This window comes from Doryrhamphus excisus, linkage group LG20 (genome assembly GCF_037039965.1).
Source record: "Doryrhamphus excisus strain RoL-2023G ecotype Guam linkage group LG20, RoL_Dexc_Guam_v1.1, whole genome shotgun sequence".
Lineage (NCBI taxonomy): Eukaryota > Metazoa > Chordata > Actinopteri > Syngnathiformes > Syngnathidae > Doryrhamphus > Doryrhamphus excisus.
Genome location: NC_136376.1, coordinates 11,041,483 through 11,062,358, shown reverse-complemented (window position 1 = coordinate 11,062,358; position 20,876 = coordinate 11,041,483). Strand labels below are relative to the sequence as shown.

At 40.3% G+C, this 20,876-nt stretch overlaps 1 protein-coding gene across 10 annotated transcripts; it reads right to left on the bottom strand.

Annotated features, from left to right (window-relative positions):
* Nucleotides 1-627: 627 nt before the first annotated feature.
* Nucleotides 628-20,201, bottom strand: klc1b (kinesin light chain 1b). Of its 10 annotated transcripts, none has more exons than XM_078787386.1 (17): nt 20,079-20,201; nt 15,652-15,922; nt 15,343-15,573; nt 14,490-14,571; nt 13,653-13,881; nt 13,470-13,557; nt 12,858-12,959; nt 12,504-12,677; nt 11,538-11,637; nt 10,685-10,737; nt 10,354-10,421; nt 9,838-9,946; nt 9,715-9,723; nt 9,342-9,494; nt 3,028-3,152; nt 2,840-2,897; nt 628-1,685 (listed from the first exon to the last, which is right to left on the bottom strand). In XM_078787386.1, exons 2-17 carry the CDS (start codon nt 15,898-15,900, stop codon nt 1,611-1,613), a joined length of 1,905 nt encoding a protein of 634 aa, XP_078643512.1. In that variant the 5' UTR covers nt 15,901-15,922; nt 20,079-20,201; the 3' UTR covers nt 628-1,610. The 10 variants fall into 10 exon arrangements, with proteins under 10 accessions (XP_078643512.1, XP_078643516.1, XP_078643514.1 ...); XM_078787390.1 differs by having other exon boundaries at nt 9,369-9,494; XM_078787388.1 differs by having other exon boundaries at nt 14,490-14,568.
* Between the last annotated feature and the right edge of the window lie 675 nt (nt 20,202-20,876).

Genomic DNA, 20,876 nt, shown 5'->3' with positions numbered 1-20,876 from the left:
AAGTATGATGTATACTACGTATATAGCCCATAATCATTAATTAAAACAAAACATATCTTATTTACTATACTAGCAGAAACAAATCAAAACATTTACATTTGCTGATTCCGTCGCTCTCCATGAACGCTGTTTAAGAACATTTGCTTTACGATGTAGTTTATATTATATAACAAAAAACCTTGCAGTGAGAATACAAATTAACATTTTCTATGTTCTACTTCATAAATACGTCATCATGCATTGGAGTATTTTAATATGCTTTCTAAGCCCCAGCTTCCGGTAAAAGCAATTTAAAAAACGCAACACTGCCATCTTGTGGTAGAACTTGATAGTGATACTCCACTGAATGAAGTCCAACCAGTTCTCAAAATTGCTTTTTCCTCACTACCACAATTAAGTATCAGGTTTCAAAGATTTGGTAAATATAATAAATAATAATAATTTGGATACTAAACGTATCTATAGCTAGTTAGATCTAACAATTGAAAATGAACTTACCAGACATACGTTTTACTATATAAACTACTTTCCAAATTTGTTATTTTAATTGAGTCATCTGCCATGCCAAATTCATAATCAGTGCATAATGTGGTTTAAACACATGACAAAACACATAGTGTATATTATTACAATTAGCATTTTAATTCTGAATAGTGGGCATTCGTACAACTAATCAGAAGCAATCAACTGAAATAAACTGTCCTCTTCCTGTGTAGACCCAACTAAATTATATCATTTGTGAACATACTTCAAGGTTTGAACAGTGAAAACAAAAAAGCATTGTCGTTCTTTTGAGAAGCATTCATTCATTTTAAAAAATATCATCTGAGAATGTGTGACAATCACATTGTGGAGATCTAAACGTGCATCACATCCTCATCAGTGTAAACATTTAAGAGTTAATCAAAACTACTGAATTCCAGTCGACATGGCACCAGGGGTCATTCCAACAAAGCACAGGTTGAAAAAGTACATCAACCTTATAAATCTCTTTTATGTACAGTTTCCTAAAAAGGTGAACTAAATTAGTTGTGTGTTCAGACACAAATTCAAAACTAAGGTCAAAATAGCAGCCGATTCGACTTCAAAACATCATTACTTTTTCCAGCAAGACTTAAATAGCCGTGAGTCAAATATCCATTCACCCTGTATCCCAAAGCTTCAACCCGATGCCAGATAAAGTATATCCTCAAGTATCTCAACAGGCAAATATACACTATTAAAATATCACATATCAACAATCAATAGCATCTTTAACAATTCTACTGAGAAGTAAAATCTACAATTAGTTTTCATGTGGAAATAAAAATCAGCACTGTTAACAAAAATGGCACAGGACACGCGAGGAACATGACACAAGGAGAAACACACCAGTATCAAGTAATATCATGGCCTCTGAACACCACTCAATGTGCACAGTTATCACGGCTGGAATATAACAAGGGAAAGTAGGCACAATTACAAGACAATCTCCCGTGTGTGAACACATTTTCACCACTTAAAAAGGGGTCTTTGGAGTTTCCAAAGGAAACATCTTTGGGTCCAACGTTGGCAGGTCCAGAAGGTTCCAATTGGGAGTGTTGGTGAGCAGGTCCACTTGGAGGCCCACTTCAGTTTTCGGAGTACAGATTCGTGGTGCTGGAACTGAGAACTCGGCTTACTCTCAGATTATTGCTTCCCCGAGTCTGCCACAGAAATGGGACGTTTGTTAATACTCGAGGTGGGCAGATTAATCCGAATTATTATCAATAGCATGTAGTATGGGGGGCAGCACGGCAGTCGAGTGGTTAGCGCGTGTGGAGTTTGCATGTTCTCCCCGTGCATGCGTGGGTTTTCTCCGGGTACTCCGGTTTCCTCCCACATTCCAAAAACATGCTAGGTTAATTGGTGACTCCAAATTGTCCATAGGTATGAATGTGAGTGTGAATGGTTGTTTGTCTATATGTGCCCTGTGATTGGCTGGCGACCAGTCCAGGGTGTACCGCGCCTCTCGTCCCAAGGCAGCTGGGATAGGCTCCAGCAGAGGATAAGCAGTAGAAAATGAATGAATGTATAACACATTCCCATAATGCATTTCATTTGAGTAAATCAATTAATTGGAGGACAAGCAGCATATAAAAAATGAATGGATGGTGCAGCAATAACCTCCACCAGAGAGAACCACTTGAGCACAGAGGGAGGCTGACGTCAGGACCCCAATGAATGTGTTGCTCGGATGCAATTCATATTTTTACTTGTATTGGTACATGTTTATGTACTGATTAGATACAATATAAGATTTGGGTGTTAAAGTTGCTGTGTGATGAGTTTAGTGTTTGTAAGATGACACCCAGAGAAAGACTGTTATATTGAGTAACAACCTCATGCAATTTCCAACCTTATTACACATGTAGTAAGGAATGACAAAGCAAGTAGAACGTCATGTGGAAGACAGATGGAGTCCTGACGAGGTGAAGGAGAAAGATGCTGCATTAAGAGTATGCACAGAACGCCATGAGTGGCTTTTTCATTGGCTGTGAAAGAAACATGAAAAGCACCATGTCGGTTGGCGCCAACTAGAAAAAAGGCAAATAAACCTTGTAAAAATACAAAAGATAAATAGTTACTCCCTTTAGAAGATCACCAGACCCATACAGCACATTGTACGGCCGATAAGGACACTCGGTTCAATGACCCTCGTGAGGAAAAAGCGGTATAAAATGAATGAATGAATGAGGTAGTATGGGTGAGATAATGACCCAGTATTTACTTGGTAGGGGACTTGTATCTATATATGCAGTTTTGCCCACCTCTAGTAGTGTAAAACCGACAACGTAACATCACAAAAATGGTGGCTCACCTGAAAGGCCTCGTCGCCTGTCTTGTTCAGGTAGTTCAGCGATGCGGCTCGCTTCATGCTGGTGGACAAACAATGCAAACACTTTAACATAACATTTGTTACGTCGCTACTTTCGGAGATCTGTTCCAAGCCCAGCATCAGCAATCCATCATCACCCTTGCGTGAAAATGACTTTGTGCGATTCTTACTTGGTGCTACGAGGCTCAGGAGGTCCGTTGCCCTGCAGTTTCTTGACCAGCAGCTCGCTGCTACGACGCAGCACATCTCTGAGTTTGCCCAGAGAGCCGCTACGCTGGAGGGCACCGCTGCCGTCCTGCAGAAACACACTCATCAAGACACCTGCTCAACACATCTGGCAACAGACTCATAGATCCATAGATACATCCATTACTCGATACAGGAGAAACACAGACTTATTTTTATGAGCGTTTCTCCTCCTGTTTGTGAGTCAGGTTAGTTTTATCCTACTGATGTGATGTTCATCCAAGAACAGAGTAGAAATAAGATGGAGCATGAAGTTGTTCGTTACTCTGTGTGCCTCATATGCAGAAATTAATTTTGATGAATATTTTGTGCATGAAGAGTGTTTCATCTTTAAGATTTCATACCTTGCACCGCACGGTGTCTTTAATGTAAGTGTGACATGTAAGTGTGTCATATGCAGTACTTTCTTCATCCTGAGGGGTGGGGGCGTGCAACATTTGTATTCCCTGCTGAATCAATTAATATTTGCCTTCCAAGACAAGAGGACCATCGCAGTTTGAACAATGCTCCCTAACTATCACTATTTTTTTGAAAATTAATTAACATAACAACCTTTCATGGTTGACCAGGGTCTATTAGTCAAAACATATTGAAAGTTGTGCATATATGTAGTATTCTGGTGGTTACATGTCAGTAATGTTACATTGATGAGACATGACATTATATTACATTATCTTTGCATGACCGTGAAAAAAAGTTATCCCAGTGTGTGGAAGTGGTTATGGTTGACATCTTACTTTGTCCTTCTTCCCCACTCAGTTTGAAACACTTTAAGTTTAGAATAAATTGGAGGCTATCTTGATAGCTGGGGGGCATTCTATTGTGATCTCATAGCCTGTGGATTACAGTTGAGCAATGTGGTGTAAACAAAATATATTAGAGGAGTGTACAGGTAACTATAAGAGGTTTTTCATTTCATGTCTACAGAGCATTAACAATGGTAAAAAAATGGTATTTAAAACATCAACAGGTTTTCTATGTTCTAATATTCAGAAATTCACTTATTGCGGTCGGGCCGGGAACCACTTAAGTGATAAACAAGAGACGAGTGTATATCCAAGTATCAGAACTTGTCCTGAAGAAAGATATGGTCCATGTACTTCTTATTCAGATAAAAGCTGAGTGCACAAATGTTTTTTTCTGTTAATTAAATAAGTATTTGAAAAGACTTTTTTTTTTTTTTTAAACCAAAGTGAATTATCTTTTTCTTGTCATAGTTTTAAAAGGAGTTACTGCGTCACCTGCCATGAACTTCACCACCATCAAGGTAACAAAAAGGCACCTCACACACTAGACTTTTTTCCAAATATAAAAATGTGATGGAAAAGACAATTTTCACAAATGAAAAAAAAAGCTTTATTTGCGATACCAACAAGTGTTGATTCAGTCATCTTCACAATGCAGACTGGTAAATATGACGCAGTTCTACCTACTAAGATAGTGATACTAGATCTAAAAGCATGTATGCTCTTCCACATTGGGGAAATGAAGACACTATTTATATTTATATATATATATATATGTATGTATGCCAAGAGTAGACAGATCAATAAATAAGCATTCCACTAACACAACATTACTGTTCTAATTATGCGATGCACATGGTCAATTGTATAGCTGAGAGTTGAAGTAGAGGTATAGATGCATTCTTTGAAAGGAATGAAGAATCAATGCAAGTAGAACAGTGAAAAGCTGGAGAGTGAATGCGCTAAGAGTACAGCCAACGACAACACTTCCAAGATGTTAAAAATGCACATTCAGCTAGTGAAAATGTGACGTAACAGTCGTGGATGTTGTGGATGAACATTTTTACTTTTGGCGGAAGAAAACCACATTTCACTAAAACCGATGTCAACATTGTGGACGCTGTCCGAGCAGGACATACAGAAAAATACTCCCAACTACTGTGAATCACGACTTCCTCTTGAATAACAATAATAAAAGGCCATTGTGTATGAACACTATTTTTTTTTGCATTTCTCATCTTTGTGTGATGCTCCTGTTGGTCTCTGCTGTCACGATTTACAACATGCAGCTTTTCTTTTAAATCGCACACAAAGAACAGTACAAAGAGCAAGGACACTGAAGACAAGAAGAGCAACCAGAGAATGAATTACCATGGCAACAAAAGGTTGATGTCAGCTGACTGTTTGCCGTCAGAGTCACACATTGGCAAGTCTGTGCATTGGCATCTATGTCATTTATTTAAATACTACTGCTTTAACATTAAGCCAAAATAATGTAAAAAATGTAAACAAATCATACAAATATGAAATAAGCTCTTTTTTTATCGACAGAACAAAGACTCCCTTCTTGTTCTGGCCAACTCAGCTTCCAACATGGCATATATTTTCATATACGCATGTCAAACTATACAGTACCATAACCGTTCAGGCATTTGATCGCTTGACATTAATTCACAATATTAAACACAAAAATACCTGTATTAAAAAATATGTAATGTGGCAAAACATGAGATTGATTAACCTCAGCAAAAAAGCATACGACGCATGATGCAGGTGACGATTTCAGAATTGAAGCACTACTAGGAACTGTGTTGTCGGTGGAATACCATGTTTTCTACTATGCCGCCATTTCTATTTTGTTAAAATAAATATACTGTGCATATGTGTAACATGGCAAAGCAAGCTGAGGAGAAGAGGAAAATGAGGGGAGGGAGGGAAATATTCCACACACAAATACACACAAGGAGTGAAACGTGGGTTAGTGAAAGGAAAGGCTAGAGGGCGCCAGAGAAAAGACAGGAAACCAGGAGAAGCCGAGATGAGAAGACCAAACGCCCCGGCAGGTCTCAGCTGGACAGTGGACTGATGTGTGACAGCCGAGGGAGGGGGGAGAGATGCTTTCTCTGCTGGGGAGGGGGGCACTGGAGAGGAGCTGGGGGAGAGCGACAACACGCATCCCTTTAGCTATTGGTTGGGGGAAGGAGAGAGGGATGGAGGAATAATCTTGATGGCTTAGGCCTGATAAGAGAGAAAGAGAGAAAGAGACACAAAAAAAGGACACAGGTTGTAAAATGACCAATTCTGGGTTGGGCTTGTGTCATCACACCTACACGTGACCCCTCATCTACATGAACTACATACTCTCAATAGCATGCAGCATCAACAACTAGGCCTAGTCTTTGTTAACTGCCCCAGTTTTCATAACTTTATGAGGGGGGGGGGGGGGGGGGGGGGGCAAATCCAGATTAGAACCTCCAAGGTCTACTTCGATTAAATCATGGAATTTGGATATGGAAAGTTGCACATAATCCAGGAACTACCATCATAAGTGCTAGATTTGAGACCAGCAGTGTGTTTAATTTTAATGCCCGTGTGATGTTCAAATGTTAAATCATGACCATGTACACCAAATAAAGGCTTCATGATAGTGATACCGTATGACACTGACAGTTCAATTTACATTACTTAATATTAGAGGCATATCATAAACATTGCTATTTTCCGGCCAATCACCAATCGCATAAGCTTCACCTGCCGATTTATTTTTATTTTTAATGGCAGTGTACACTTTCAATGTTCAAGTCTTATTTTGTTAAAAAAAAAAAAAAAAACATTGAGCAATAACTGAAACAATACAAACTTGTTTGAACTGCACATGAGGTATTTCTCACAAATACAAATGAAATTTTTCAAAAACCGTTGTCCAAACTACTAAATGATATCATTTAGTAGATGATACCAAACAAACACAACAACTGGTTACAGTGCAGACCTGATTTGAGCCCCTTGCTAAAAATAAAGTGCACAGTGACCAAATACGGCTGGTCGTCCAATGCCATGACGTCCATCATGCCATGACGTCCATCATTTTCGTTAAGTGCTACAAAAGTTTGGGAGCCAGCTGTCAGTCTGACAGAGCAAAATGGGGCAGTGGCTGACTTCCAGACCTTTGTGGAGATAAGATCGGTTTCATGCGCAAGGATTGGCCAGTTGCCCAAAATGAAGGCAATTGGTACCAATCGATGAGGAGTTGGCCGTTGGAGGTTCCACTGTATTCATGACATGCTAGCGTTTGTGTTGTAGTGTCATTTGTTATGCTCAGTGAAGCTCAACATGGAGGCTGAGCAGCATTTCAAGGAAATATCATTGGTAAGCTGTAACTTTGCAGCCCCCCCCCCCCCCCCCCCCCCCCGTACTTGCTGCGCTTGAAGAATGACAATGATACAGCAAATGGGTGTTTGCAGTCACAGTGACTCAGCTGTTTTTGCTCTCCTGAGTTCCAACTTGGCAAAGTGCAGCCATCTAGTGAGTATATGCACTGCAGAGATGGACCTTCAAGCACCAGTACGGAACATCACACACTCGTTTAAGGTGTGCACAACCATATGCAGGATTGAATTCACTGAAAATAAATGTTCTTTCCTATTAAACTTTCATTCTCAACATTCCCTTTGTGCTAATACATTAACAATTAAAGCCCACTCAACTATAAGTACTTGTCAACCCACCCAAGCTTTATGAGTGAAAGTCAAGGAAGGGAGTACAATCCACTGAGTATAGATAGGAATTTAGATTTCTGACTGGCTGATTGGTTGTCATGGCAATCATAATCTCCAAGGTTAGTAATGCAAAGAAAAGGCCAAGGCAAGACAACATGCAGGCAGGTAGACAGACAGGACGCGTCCAGTCAAAAGTACAAAAATCATGCATTTTAGGAAGACACACAAACACAAATGAATCAACAAGTACATCTATAATGTTGTTGGCGTGTACCCTCTCTTCGGCCAGATCTTAACAGATTAAACATAAGCTCCATGTTGGTGTTTTATAAGAAAATAATAATCATTCTAATACTAATAAACAGTGTCATTATAGTGTGTGAATGACATTTAGTTAAACACAGCTCACGCAAGTGATGAACAGTTTGCTCAACAGCTATTATAACCTGGATGTGGTTGATGTCCAAATCTAAATGTGAGGAATTAGCGCTCAGACACAAACAAGCATGAGAATCAGGGTGTTTTGTGTGGCTGTGATCTTGACAGATCCCACGCACAGCAACCCCCCGCATGCCACCACATGTTTTTGAAAGCATTCCCATTCAAATGTGTGTAGAGAAGCACATTTACTCAAGTGCTAGCACCCTCCCTTTATGTACAGTCAATCGCTCAGGACAGCAAACATCAGGTTAATATGGCAACCGTGTAAAAGCATATACACCATTAATGAGCATGTTTAAGGCTGGAGTCCATTAGGCCGGCATGGCTGCATGCATGTTTCAAGGGGCTGGAGCAGTGAGGGGTGAGGCCAGGTGAGGCTGCACACGGAGTGTGAGAGAGGCACAGGCTCAGTGAAGACACTCCTACTGTCACAGTCTCATCTTCTGGCTCATGTAAAATTCACCACAGTGTTTCTAACTGGGACACTCATCTCGCTGTGTTTCTGTCACGGCACAATTTGCTACACGGAATTCTGACTATACTGTATAAATGAGGAATAATACATTTAATGATACTGAGAAAAAATGGTGAAACTATCAAGAAGCATTACACAGCAGGATGAACTGTGGATATAGGGAAAAAAAATCTATATCGGAGAAGGGGTAGGATTTAATAAGCTATGCTTCTCCCTGCTCTTATTCGAACATACTGTATGTAGCAATGAATATATGTATATATATACATTGTATTTCAGTGTAATATTGTATGCATGTTGGAAATATCTATATCTATATGATCTATAACAATTAGTACTACATGCATGGGAAACATTTTGTATGTGAATCCTATGGCAAATGTGTATTAAGTGTTCCCAGGCTGCCTCAGCTTGAGCCTGTGCCATTTTAAGGACTCCTCTTATGCAGAAACAATGCCAGCAAACACAAGACATAAAACAAGAAAATGACAATAACAAGCTATGAACAAAAACACAAAACATCTCGCCCAGAGCAAATTGCAATGCTCTCAAATACAATCTGTCGCCATGCCAAGACACTCAATCAGTTCTATCTTTCAACAAAGATATGTTGAATAAAAACCCTCATAAGAGGAACAAAGCAGCAGGGAGCTCTTGAACTGGTGCAGATGACATACCAGCCCAGATGTCTACAAAAAGTGTGCTTACTTGTAGAATGTTGTTTAGCACGGTACGGGACACTCAATTAGAAACCATTCTGTGCCAGTCAAGACGCCCTGTGATATTTTCAAATGCTCTTGTTCTTCCAATGAGGGCCGCGGTCTTTTATGATTCAATTAAAGTGGATCTGTACTCACCCCATTCCACTCCACGCCCATACTCACTTCCTCGCCAGTTTCAGAGCCGCTCTCATACTTGACGCTGGTCAAGCTCTCCCTGCTCCTTCGCTTGTCATTCTCCGCATCCTTCAGAATCTCCACCACGCGTGTCTGGTGGATGGGGTCAATGCCCTAATGATAAGAACAGAGAAAGAAGGAAAGAATCAGAGAGAACAAAGATGTTAACATAAGCAACATGATAATGACGAATGTGTGCAGTTGCATGGGAGTCTTCAAGTGATTTATGTGTTACGTGACTTTTAAAGCAGTGAAGAGAAATATATTCTATGACTGTGAAATGGGAGTAATGTTTAGGGAGGGAGGTGGAGGCTCTCTGGCGGCTATCACTTACTGTGTTGCTCTGGATCCAAAGCAATGTAGAGAGAGGGGGGGAAAAAATATCATGAGATTGACTCTCCTAGTACATTCCAGAAGCGATGCAATCACACTGTCAATTTGCAGAGGTGCAGCTGACCTGTTTGCGGGATCTCACAGCACACTCCTCCAGGGTCTCTGCGGCTTCAAGCTTGCCCTGACGGCGGTACAAGGCCCCCAGGTTCCTCAGCGTGGTGTTTACAGTGGGGCTGTAGACACGGGAGACAGACAAACCAATGTTAAGTTATCCGAAGGCCACAGAAAGTGTGGTCAGACCCGTATAAGTTGTAAAATACATTGTAATTAGTTAAGAAGGTCTGTGGTCTTGCACAAGGTACTTTTGTATTCACAGCAAATGTTTGTGTTCTACTAAACAAGCCGAATTTCACACAAAGTGAATTTGTGAGTAAATTTACACAAGATCATTATTATTTCAGTATATTTACACTTCGTGACATTTTTGTTTGGTGGTGGTGCCATGGGATTTTTCTTCCACGGCTCAATAAAGGTTGTGAAACACTGCACTACAGTGTTGACTGTGTGGTTTAAATACACAGGTTAAAACGACATGTACATGACACAATGAATAGACGCTAAAAGAGCAAATGTGCTTCACCTGTTGACTTTGCACGCTTTATACCAGCCTCCGTACTCTCCATATGGCGTGTTGTCCCTGTGCTTGCCCTGGAAGTAAAAGAAAAATAGGGAAGGCAGTATGAAGGGGAGGAGTCGTCAACTGAACTGACAACTTTTGTCGTTTGCATACAACAATTACATGTCTTATGCCGTGTGTAAGCTTTTGCACCATGACAAAAAGATTGTTTCATTTTACAGGATGTGAACCAAACTGATATGTTTTCGCTTCTCAAACTACATCTTCTGGAATGTGTGTTCATTTTATTTACTTTGGTTGTCAATGTCACACTGAATCAAATAAAGATCTTCACCTTGCTCATCTCCTCTCTTTCCTCAGCGTGCATCCAGATGGGCTTGTTTTCAGCTGCAGACACACACACACGGGAGAGATTCGGCAAACTGTACAACACGACTGGAATATACCACATACTTAATCGCACGAGTCCATGTTGAACTATTCATGATGCATGGAAATAGCTGCACACTGCACAATGCCACGCTATTTGTCTTTTAAATGTTGGTATATTGTGTGTGACACGGTCCAGTGTGCTGAAATACAAATCATGACAGTATATGATAATACATACATAAATGTAGTTGCAAATGTTTTAATCACACAACTGTATGACCATAAAGTATTCCATACATGTTTTCATACGACAGCTGAGTAATGCTGATGTTGTGGTTGCCCTTCTCTGCCACTCTTGTTTGATGTATCTGAAAAATCTTCTGATTTTGATTATTGAAAAATAAACCTGTTACATTTTTGCCAAGTGAAGCTGACACTTTCACTTTGTTTAAAAAAAATCATCTATTTGCAACCAAATAGTTGATTTTAAACTAAAAGAATAAAATTGCCAGAGTTCAGACAAGGAAACTCTTTATTTCCCCAAAAGCTTTTTGTAAAGAGTCTTTGAGTCCTTTGAATGGAGATGGTGGGCAGCTGGCTTAGAACACCGTCCACTTTTTAACCATCTGTCCATCACTGCTCGCTGGTGTGAGATAAACAGTAGGTGGAATATGAAACAATAGTGGATGGGGGTTAAAAAAAGAGACACGTCTGAGTGGTAATTCAAAGTAAACCAGCTACATTTTGCTCATGTTGACTTGGTAATTCATCATGTTTTGTTGTGTAAAATATTTCCATCATTGATGAGACCTTACCATCAACTGATCCAAACTCTTTCTCATGGGCACGAGTCAGGATCTCTTTGTAAAGAATCTCAGCCTCCTTGTATTTCCCCTGTTTAAGAAAGCAGGACGCCTGCAGAAAAGAGAGTTAAAAGTTTACATCCAATGGGACTAATGGCACACTCTGCCAGTCCCTGAGAGCAGGTCATAGTCTTCAGGCATATTATCCTTCACACAATAACTCACGCAAATTATATTAATTATATTGCAGCACTTGCGTTTATATACACTCAATCAAAATGTAATATATTGCAGCACTTGCTTTATTAATGTACACAAAAGGCTGATTTCTCTCAAATAGTGGTAATCTGCTGTGTGATAAAACTACCTGATACTGATAAACATTGGAGCAATTACTGTACAATAATCTTGCTGTCTAATCAGCATCTTAATATGTCATGTTTGTGAGGTGGATTGATTATTTCCAAGTGCTCATTTAGACAGATTTGTGAACAATATTTGAGAACCTTTTGTGTACATACAACGTGGTAGGTGAGTTTAACTCATGCAAGATGGGAACAACATGAAGCAAGTCATATGACAAACAACTAGTGGTTTGTGTGCAACCAGTGGTAATTAGAGACAGTTCTAAGGATGAAAGAGTCAGGAGTCCCATGACTAACAGCCATCTATTTTCTATGCCGCTTATCCACATTACGGTCACATGGTATGCTGGAGGCGGGGTACACCCTGGACTGGTCGCTAGCCAATCACAGGGCACATATAGACAAACAACCATTCACACTCACATTCATACCTATGGATAATTTGGAGTCGCAAATTAACCTAGCATGTTTTTGGAATGTGGGAGGAAGACGGACTTCCCGGAGAAAACCCACGCGTGCATGGGGAGAACATGCAAACTCCACACAGAGATCCCCAAGCGGAGATTCAAACCCAGCTGCTCTAACACTCAAGATTCAAGAGGTACGCTCTCACCAAGTTGTTCTTGGTTTTGGCCACATTGGGATCATCCGGGCCCAGCCTACATTCGTAGATCTCCAGGGCCCGGCAGTAGTAGTACTCCACCTCCTCGTACTTGCCCTGATTCTGACACAGCAGGGCTAGGTTGTTCAGCTGTTTGGCCACATCTGGATGGTCTTTCCCCAAGACCTGTTGAAGGTCAAATACATGTTTTCATCATACAGGTGCTCTGTAGGTGTAGCACCCTTTTCGTCTTCTGTATGACATATGTGATAGGGCACTCAGTGCCTTCTTCAGATAAAATCAAGGAAGTAAATATGAAGGAAGCAAGCTTTCATGCAGACATACTCATTGATGGCATGTGCCTACCTTCTCTCTGATCTCCAGAGCCCTCTTGCACAGGGGCTCCGCCTCCTTGTATTTCCCCCTCTTTCCATACAGTACAGCCAGGTTGTTCAATGTTGCCGCAACCTGCGCAACATATGCAGAAAGTAAAATAAGACATATTACGAATATTTCTGACCTTTAAAAATAATAATTTAATTGATCACGTGTTTGGACCTTTTGTAAAAAAAAAAAATAATGGTGTTGGATTATGAGAATTAAGTTTTGGTGGTACAAATATGTTAACAGTAGGGGTGTCACAGACCGTTCTACTGCCCATGAGATTTTTTTTCTCTCACCATGAAATCTTGCCACCTTTTAAATCACATAAGATCTTGTGATACCCCGAGTTGACAGAATAGGTCATTACTTTTAAATCAATAAATGTTTTTCCCTGGGTGATGCACTATAGTTGCAAGGTCTTGCTTTATGTAGCTGTGACGGATCCACAGCATATGATACACCAGAAGTGCACTTACTGTCTCCATGTTGAAGCTGCGAACAATTAAGAAACTATATGACTGATACTGAAGTATATGAGTACTCTGCTCATCATTAACATATTCGGTACGGCTGCCATGACAATGGGATTCTTACAGCTGGATGGTCTTTCCCCAAAGTTTTTTCCCGGATGGACAGAGCATCATTGAGAAGATGGGCGGCTTCCTTGTACTTATTCTGATCCCTGCGTGTTGAAGAGAGACATAAGTCAACAATGGCAAGTGACTCAAAACAACAACAAAGATTAAATGGTCGGCTACATATGGAGTAATATCTGACCTATAAACTAAGGCCAAGATGTTGAGCATGGTAGCCACATCAGGGTGATCATGTCCAGAGGTTTTCTCCAGGTCCTCCAAAGCTTGCTTGCAGAGAGGGACAGCTACCTCGTACCTGCCCTGAGAAGCATACTGGATCACCAGGTTGTGCAGGGTTCTCAGGCGAGCCGGGATCTCATAGCCTCCCTGCTGGGCTGCAGCCACGGCTGCACTGTTGTGTTGGTGCTGCACTATTGGGTAAAAACATGAGCATGAGGAAAAGGTCAACTCATTAAACACACAATCAGAAACTGTTTTTTTATAATGGTTAAATTATTTTTAATCATACAGGGTTGTTCAAAAAGAACCGATTTCATTATGCAATAATTTATTAAAGAAAAGCCATAGAAAACTCCAGCCGAGTCACATGTATTATCCTCACAATCAAATTTTATTTCCCGTCTTAGAATAGTTAAATGTGGCCACCACCTGCATCACGGGCAACATCAATGTGATAGGATATTTCCTCTTTGATGCATCTTAGTATATATCACGATTCACTGAGTAAATCACTGTTGATATTTGATGTTTAAAGTCATCAAGATTAGAGGGTAGTGGTGGAACATGATCTTTTACATGTCCTGACAAGAAAAATAAAATTGCACACTTTGAGGTTTGGGTATCACACTGGCCAAATTCCAACCAACATTTCGGAAGGAATGATGCGACTACAGTGCCCCTGTGGCAGCCATTCAAAACTCGTATGCTTGAGAACTGAAGCAATGGGTCATGATATCGTCTCGTTCTTTTTGAATAACACCATAGAATCCAGTTCTAGAGCTGAGGTGAGCAATCTTACTTCCTTGGCCTTGCTCCTCCTCATCATTAGGGAAGAGATCATCCAAGGAGTCCTTTGGTGTATCTTTATCCTTTTCCTCCTGCTGAGATAAAGAAACAAAAACAGGTTTTGCTACAAACAAAATCTTGGATGACATTTTGAGAAAAGGTAATTCCAAGCATCTGTCAAATAATATGCCAACCTACAACAACCAAGCATACAGAAGTGATAACGGCTACGTTCACACTGCAGGGTATGATGCCCAATTGAGATTTTTTGTCATTTTGTCATTCATATTTCCAAAAAAGAACAGGACTTTTTAATGTGAACACAAAGCGTCCAGGAAGTGACCTGCATGCCCAAATTACAATATCACAATCATTTTCATATGAAAAGAAAAGATTTTGCCTACATCGGTGAGTACCTTTATCCAAGTCCCAAGCACGGCAAAACACGCCTTTTGCATATATGCGACCTGAAGGGTCCTCTACATACGAATGAGGCCTGCACATACAGTACGGTTCACACTGCCATGAAAAAATGAAATACAGGTCAGATGTGGGCAAAACAAAATCTGAATTGACCTGCAGTGTGAGCATAGCCTACAGGTCTGAATCAAAAACCAAATGCATATGAAATGTATGTGCATTGAAAGGCACTATGATATGCAGTATTCTACAGAGGTCACTAGCTGTAATGTTACAAAAGCTACCGTAAGAAGTCAGAGAAGTAAAAAAACAAACCAAAACAAGGAACTATCCCAATGCTATAGGTGAAGTATTCAAGTACTGAAAAGGAAAAGGTTAGGAAAATGCATTTCTGACTCTTCACTCGTAAACACCAGAGTGGCCATTTTCAAATCGTTGGTACTTACAGTGGGGGAGGCGTCTTCATCATATTTCTTGAGCTGGTTCATGAACTCCAGATGTTTCTTCTCTTCCTCAAGCTGGGCGACATTTTGCTCGCTCTTTTGCAGCTTCTGTTGGGTGTTAGCCAGCTCGTCCCTCAGCCACTGGTTTTCCTGGCAAAGTCTCCTCACCTGCGCACGCAGCTTCTGCTTCTCAGACTCCACCGCATTCAGATGGTTGGACAGGGCCATCATCACCTAGGATGGAGATGACATGGGGAAAGGTTAAAAGACACGTGGTACATTACACTGTGAGTAATCCATCCAATATATTACCTGTGCTTCACCAAGTCCTAGCTCAATCATCTCCACTGACTTGCGTAACAGGTTAGACTTCTCGTGCACCAGATTGGCTTCTTCGTCCTTCTTCAGGCACTTAATTGTCTCCAGGAGACTGTGGAGAATTGAGTTGTGCTCATTCTTCAGGGCCTCCAGACCCTGGATTACCAACTTGGTGTTAGAGATAATTTCCTCTTGAGAGAGCTTCTCGAGCTTCTCTTCCCGTGGATACACCATGGTGGACATCTTTATTTGAGCTCAGGGAAACCTGGAGACATTGTTGTAGAAAGTGGAACAATGTATTACACTGCAGAGAACAATACAAAAGGGAGATACAGCTATCTACTTGACTCCTTTATTGCCTGACAATGAAAAGCCCTGCCCTATATTCAGGCAACCTTAGCATGCGATCATAAGACAGCCAAAGTGAGAGGCATAAAGTCATGTTTTATACCACAGGGATTATCCATCCATCGATTTCCTAAACATTATCCAACTTACTTTGTTGTCACCCAGAAAAATGAAAAATAGAAAAATCTGTAAGTTCCAGCTTACAATGTTGTGTTTTCAACAGCTGCAGTATGGATGTCCTTTAGTGCAAAGCCAAGCCTTGGACTTACTGAGGACTTTCAAAGATGATGATGTCATTACAGGGTGTTCTAAACCTTTAGTGAGTGAATGGAACATGCTATTTTCTCAGTGCGATGACTCACTAAGCCACATCACTTGCAAGCTACATGCACCAAGTAGCCCTGCCCCGACAGCTGGAATCAGGGCTGTGGGTGTATGCAGAAGTTAAGCAGTGAGGATAACTAGGAGGATAAAAGAACTGCTGAGAATTATACGGTGCACTGTGGGCCGCTCCCAGGTCTGATACTTCTGATTCTCATAAAAACAGAACCACCCATACACACGCAAGCCTGAAAAATAGATGTTTTTGATGTATGACAATGTAACAGATTCGGGACTCGATTTACCGCAATCTATATTACAAAAAAATATGTACCTTACTGTGTAAAGTGGAACTCAGGTTGGCAACAATTTAACCCCGCATCATGACATCACAAGTAGCTACACACTTCAAAGCACAAACTTCACTGTCTTCAAGTACAATATTATACTATCCAGTACAGGCAAACCCAGTATAACCGCTCAAACTGGGTGTGTTACTACTGAGTAATTATGGCTTTACTTTGATGTCATGCATGTCAAAAAAATATGAATGAACTCTGTCAGACTTTTCAGGATGCCAAAAACACTGCCGCACCAAAGTTTTTTCCTCTTCATTCTCCCTTCATACGTCTTATTACTCAAATCTCCTGAAGAATGCATTATGCTTTCTGTGTGACTGGAAAGGTCTCTTTCCTTAGATCAGTCTTTCCTTGGTACATTTTTGTTTAGTACTTTTATATTTATTTATATATATTTAAGAGACACCCTGTCCTGCTTTACACAAAAATGTAAACATGGGATTCTTACAAAATATATAGAAATATTAAAATATTATATGGTAAGGACATATTCACCTGACATGACATATTAGATAGAAGCACGCCTGTCAATACCTCTCCATCATCAAGTCTGCAATAGTCTTTACTACTCCTACAAAATGTGTAATAATGTAAGATAAATGAAGTAGGAAAATTCTTTTTTTAAGCTGTGGGCTAACGCTACCTATTGGATTGTTAAGTGAAGTTGTTATGATGATGACAATCGCCCATGGTACAAAGTGGAAAGAGATTGAAATGTGAGTGATCACACACGCTGGCATAGACAGGCTTAGAGTGTGACAAGCTTTTGTCCATTGACTACACATTTTACAGGTGATTGTTCATTTTCCCCATGATAAAAAGCAAAGGGAATTCCTGTGCATGCTTATCAAAATAAAGTGCAATGAAACATTTTTATTATATTTACATTTTTAACGATCAATTACATGTAGCAGAAACCCTGAGAAGCACTCTGTTTTCCTGTTTTCAAACAAAAATTCCACCCAAATTTTGAATTGGTACAATATCGTCAATAAAAAAAAGTTTCATATTTTACCACATGGTACACTGAATGCACTGCTTGTTTATTCAACCATCCTGGATCACACACCTACAACAAATACTGTGATACTTAATTCACCCAATACCATGTGCGGCAGTGATCCCCAACCTTTTTTTTTAACAGAGAAATTGCTTATGATGCTCAGAGAAGCAAATCCACAATTGTGCAGTATATTTTTCATTTTAGGATCTTTTCCAACTAAGCACTCAACAGATCTGTAAGTAACAAACATTCCCACAACACATGGTGCATTAAAAGATGCTTGACCTCCTTGCTCCAGCAGAGTTTTTCAAGTAAAGTGGCCTGGCAATTAACTTACAAACCATTAGCGATGACTATATAAACACAAGACTGTATGTGGACGTAATACACACCAATATACGATACAGGGTGGAGGGAATCAGTGAGTACTATTGGGAAAAGTATAGTATAGTATAGTTTGCGAGGGAAGACATCGTTGAGCCATAACATTACTGCTACAGCTAGAACACTAACCTGTTTCAGTTGACGATCAGAGCATTAAAAGTTCATCATGGAGAATAGCGGACGAAATAATGACTTGCCTTCCAGCAAGAGAACACGCACACAATGACTGTGCTAATCCGAAGTGATGCTTCTAGAAATGAAAAAGAACTACCTGACTGTGAAACTAGTTAATGCAAAAAGTGGGAGAATGGGAGAGAGAGACAATGCTGGTGCCTGCAGGATGACTATGACCTTCCTGCCTCTCCATCGCAAACAACCGACATCAGCTAAGGGCGCGCATCCAAAGATGGCCCCGCCCACCCCGGGAGGAGAGCAGAGGAGTGCAGAGGAGCAGGTTGGATGGGGGAGGGAGCCATGGAGATGCTGCTCCTCTGCACTCAGACACAAGAGAATGGGCATGATGAGACACAATGGAAAAGGGCTAGATGACAAAGCTAAATGCCTCAAACCGAGTTTCACATGCCTCTGAGGTTTAGGATTAAAAGCAGTGAACATTTTTTCACAAATAATCTCTCTTCAACACATCAAATAAACTGTTAAAATGTGACAGTAATTTCATCAGACAAAATGTCTGGGATGGATGGAGGGAAAAACATCAACAAGAAGCAACACGGAAAAACATGCAAACTCCACAAACATCATCCAACGAGGTGTTTACCACCAAGATAGCCCTACTCTCCCTTGAGACAACTGAGTAGGGAAGCTTTTAAAAGTCAGGCTTTAAAGGTCGGCCAGGAATGTGCTTTTACAAACAAGTAAGATGACTCCCGTTTGCTTGTGATCAAAGGTCACAAAATATTGCTGCCATCATAACACCACTGGCCCCAAATCCTGTGCAGCACAAACACACCTACAGGCACAATGAATTAACTACAAGGCATGGATATGAAAGGATTAAATAAAAGCCTTGAAAAAATATTCATGGGTTTGTTTGTGACATGGGAGAAGGGTGCGGTGCAATATTTCTAACATCAGCTTTGTGAGGCTGAAGATTATTTATATAAAAGTAAAGTGATATTTGATATTTTGCCTCAATCATTTTGAGTGAGGCTTGGAAAGGAAATTGGAATATGAAAATGCCGTGGATATGCAAAAGATTGGCGTCAGCCTTTCATTTCCAGTCTGCTATACGTAATTAGACATTACCGGGTGCCATTATTCACCTGTTTCCGGCAAGGAGCAATATCTAGATGACTAGCAGACACAAAGCAGGGGTGGTCATCAAGGAGGGTGTGGCGGTGTAACCATGGGGGACATGCCACCCACAGCAGTCCCCCATCACTACAATCAGCTTGAATAGGCAGTTTTATCATTGACTGTATACACGATGTGCCTGCTTAAATAAAGACATTAATCAGAGCTATACAGACACACGTCTCTATACGCGTTTCATGGTAATGAATCGTAAGTCCAAGAAAGGTAAACACACACCAGGATTTCCACAACAACACATGAAATGGTCTATTTGCTCGACTATTATTACCTGCAGTTGTGTTTCAGCTATTGTATTCATCATTATGCACCATTATACCAATGATGCATAATAACAAATGGATCTACGCTTTCGTCAACTAGGCTCTGATGTGAATGTTATTGATGAAAGCTTACGTTTTTGGCTACGTTGTTATATACGGGAATGCTTTCACCAATGTTTTTAAACTTAGCAGCAAAGCTTTTAGGATTTGTTCGCTCTGCCGACAACGACTGTTTAGCTCGGCTAGCATATTAGCATCACCACTCCCTGTTTGTTGCGAACCCGGTTAGGCGCGTTAAAGCATTAAAGGCTGTATTTTAAGCATTTCCATTTGAAAATGGACAGTGTATAATTACCCAGTCACACAGATGTCCCCAAATAACAATGTAAGTAAATAATTGAGAATGCTTACCGACAGCTAGAACCTTCGGCTAGCCCAGCCCCTTTAAATCCAAAATGTCTCTCAAACCGCAACGATCTCCCATCAGCCTTTGCGGCCTAGCAAATCTTAGTGACGTAATGTTTTGTTTTTGTGGCTTTCATCGTCTGTTAGTAGATTTTATATTGTAGTTTGTGTGGAAAATACAAATAAACATGTTAAGACATATTCAAGTATTTGATTAATTTAAGCTTCGTATGCAATAAATAGAACACTATTTACACCGTAGAAAAATACAAAGCTGTATTCCCAGCTGGTTTAGCTATCCACCAACTTTTTAAAACCTTAATTGCATTTCATACGATGTACTTTACATAAGTGTGAATTGACTGGGTGTATAGTACACGACAGTGGAACGTTTCTTTTAATTAATATTTAATATTGCTGATTTGCATCAATATACTTGGCAACTTAAGGGTTGTTTTCAATGTATAATTTGTTGAGTATAATATTGTTCTTTTGCTGTGTTTCAATTCGCACACTTCCGTACTTACTCTTCAGTGTGTATAGTATACTGTGCACAGCGTACTAAGTTCCGTAAAGAAAGCTGAAGGCTATACGGGTGTGAACCATCTTAGCGCACTGTCACGCACTTACGCACTCAAGATGCTAAGCGTCGAAGGTCGCACGGGACTGCCACCCAGTGGCCGTATTGTACAAGAATGAGCAATTTCGCTGTAGTACCGTATGTTTCAAAACGATTGTCGTACGTAAATTTCGTCACCCATTTATCATGGAAGGTGAATACACGCGGTTGGTACAATCTATATA